General features: G+C 51.3%; 1 protein-coding gene across 1 annotated transcript; it reads left to right on the top strand.

The window, feature by feature from the left end:
- The first annotated feature begins 853 nt into the window (after positions 1-853).
- On the top strand, positions 854-1,660 carry LOC103531003 (amphoterin-induced protein 1-like). The gene has a single exon (XM_008496616.2). It carries the CDS (start codon positions 854-856, stop codon positions 1,658-1,660), a length of 807 nt encoding a protein of 268 aa, XP_008494838.2.
- Positions 1,661-2,077: the final 417 nt, after the last annotated feature.

Raw genomic sequence — 2,077 nt, forward strand, 5'->3', positions numbered from 1 at the left:
CTCTCTCCTTTCTCTATCAAGGAGAGAGAGATTAATAGAGAGCGTCTGTTATTCGTTTTAATTGCCGGGCCAGTGTTAAACCGTGACAAGAGTGAGCCTGTGTGGCAAATGTTGGATTATATATGGGGGGGTAATCTGCTTCTGCCAGAAGATATTAAGAACATTATGAAGTGGTTTCTTACTCAGCATCAGCAATTGCTATACAATGCATACTGGCAATCATTTTGCCAGGAGTCAGTGGCAGAGACAAGCAGGCGACCCTTTGTATGGAATAACACTTGAGGAGTTAATGGGTCTAGGACCATGGCGTTGTTCTGAGGCACAAGCATTGTTGGGACCAGATAAAATCAGGGAATCTCTGCATTTAGCACGTCTCGCCTTGAGGCGAATTACAGCACCTGGAGGAGTTCCGTCGTATATGGGAATCAAACAAGGGAGGGAAGAACCTTTTGGGTCATTTGTAGACAGAGTTGCTAGCGCTATTCAGTCAGCAGGAGTTCTGGAGTATATGCATGGGGCTCTGTTGAAACAATGTGCCATGCAAAATTGTAACTCCATAGCTCGTAATGTTATTGTTACGCTTCCAGGGACTTGATCGATAGAGGAATTATTAGAGTGTATGGCACAAGTACCTCAGGGGCCGAATGCTATGTTAGTGAAGGCAGTTAAGAACTTAGGTGAAAGCATAAAGGAACAGGTGAAAGCTACTAGCTCTCAGGTGTTAGCTGCTCTTGCACCCCTGCAAAGCCCGGCTGGATCCGCTCAGCAAAACAGAGCAACAAAATATCGCAGTTTCTGATGTGGCGCCCCTGGCCATATGCGATGAGAATGCCAAGCTGGTCCGGTATGGTGTATGCACTGCCAGCAAAACTCGCACGCCAACCCCCTGGCCTGTGACTGTCACCTCTTCCAGCTGGTGTTCCGCGGCCACCGCCGCCGCCTGAGCGCCGTGATGGATTTCCAGGAGGAATTAAGCTGCGTGCTTCCCACCCTCCCGGCTCCCATCGGGATCCTGAGCCTGGCCGGCCGGCAGCCCCTCATCTGCAGCGAGGCGAGGGAAACGGTGCTGGAAGGCCACTTGGGTGACATGGTGACCCTGAGCTGTGACACTCGGTTACAAGGGGTGCAGAGCTGGTACTGGGTGACCCCGGGAGGTGAGAAGGTGCCGGAGGAAAGCGGAAATGGCAGCACCCTGCTCCTGGATAACGGGAGCCTGCAGCTGCGAGCCCTGCACCCCGAAGATGCTGTCACCTACTCCTGGTGGGTGGGGGGTCCTGTCCTCAACGAGACCCTCTACATGGAGCTGCTGGTGCACAACTTCACCCTGCACAGTCCCCACGACACCCTCAACACCACCTACACCACGCTGGTGGGCTGCATCCTGAGCGTGGTCCTGGTCTTCATCTACCTGTACCTCACCCCCTGCCGCTGCTGCTGCTGCCGCGGCCCTGAGAAGCCCCTGCCCCCCCCCCCCCGCGATGACAGCATCAACTCCTCCGTCCTCAGTGCCACACCCAACCACGCCACCGCTGTCCCCGGGGAGCCCTGTCGGTCCCGCTCGGCCTCCATCACCAACCCGGGGCAGAACGGGAGGCACATGCCTGTATCTGACCATAGACAACCTACACCGGATTCTGACATTTCCGGAAATATTGACTGAATGCCGTAAAAAAATCATGTCCTTTACTATTCCACGATGTTTCTGCAGACGAAGGAATCGTATTTCACTAACTTGCTGGTTTTTGTTACTTGTCAATGTCACTGTTAACACTTTACACTCAATTAACCCAAGAATGTGATGATGATGTTAACCTCTGGTCCAAATGGCAGGTGATTGTTACTTCTATCTTCTTGCCAGGAGCAGCTGCCGCTCGTGCACATGGAAATTTGGAGAAACTGAATTGTTGGGTGGTAAAGAATGCTAGTGATACCAACAAGGTATTATCTGAACTAGCTAATGATTTGTCTTCTGTACAACATGCAGTATTACAAAATAGAGCAGCCATTGATTTTTTGCTTTTAACTCAGGGCCATGGTTGCGAAGATTTTGATCATAGAATCATAGAATCATAGAATT

This window comes from Calypte anna, chromosome W, assembly GCF_003957555.1.
Source record: "Calypte anna isolate BGI_N300 chromosome W, bCalAnn1_v1.p, whole genome shotgun sequence".
Lineage (NCBI taxonomy): Eukaryota > Metazoa > Chordata > Aves > Apodiformes > Trochilidae > Calypte > Calypte anna.

Coding starts and splice junctions, on each gene's coding strand:
- LOC103531003 (XM_008496616.2), top strand. CDS start 854: ATGCACTGCCAGCAAAACTCGCACGCCAACCCCCTGGCCTGTGACTGT.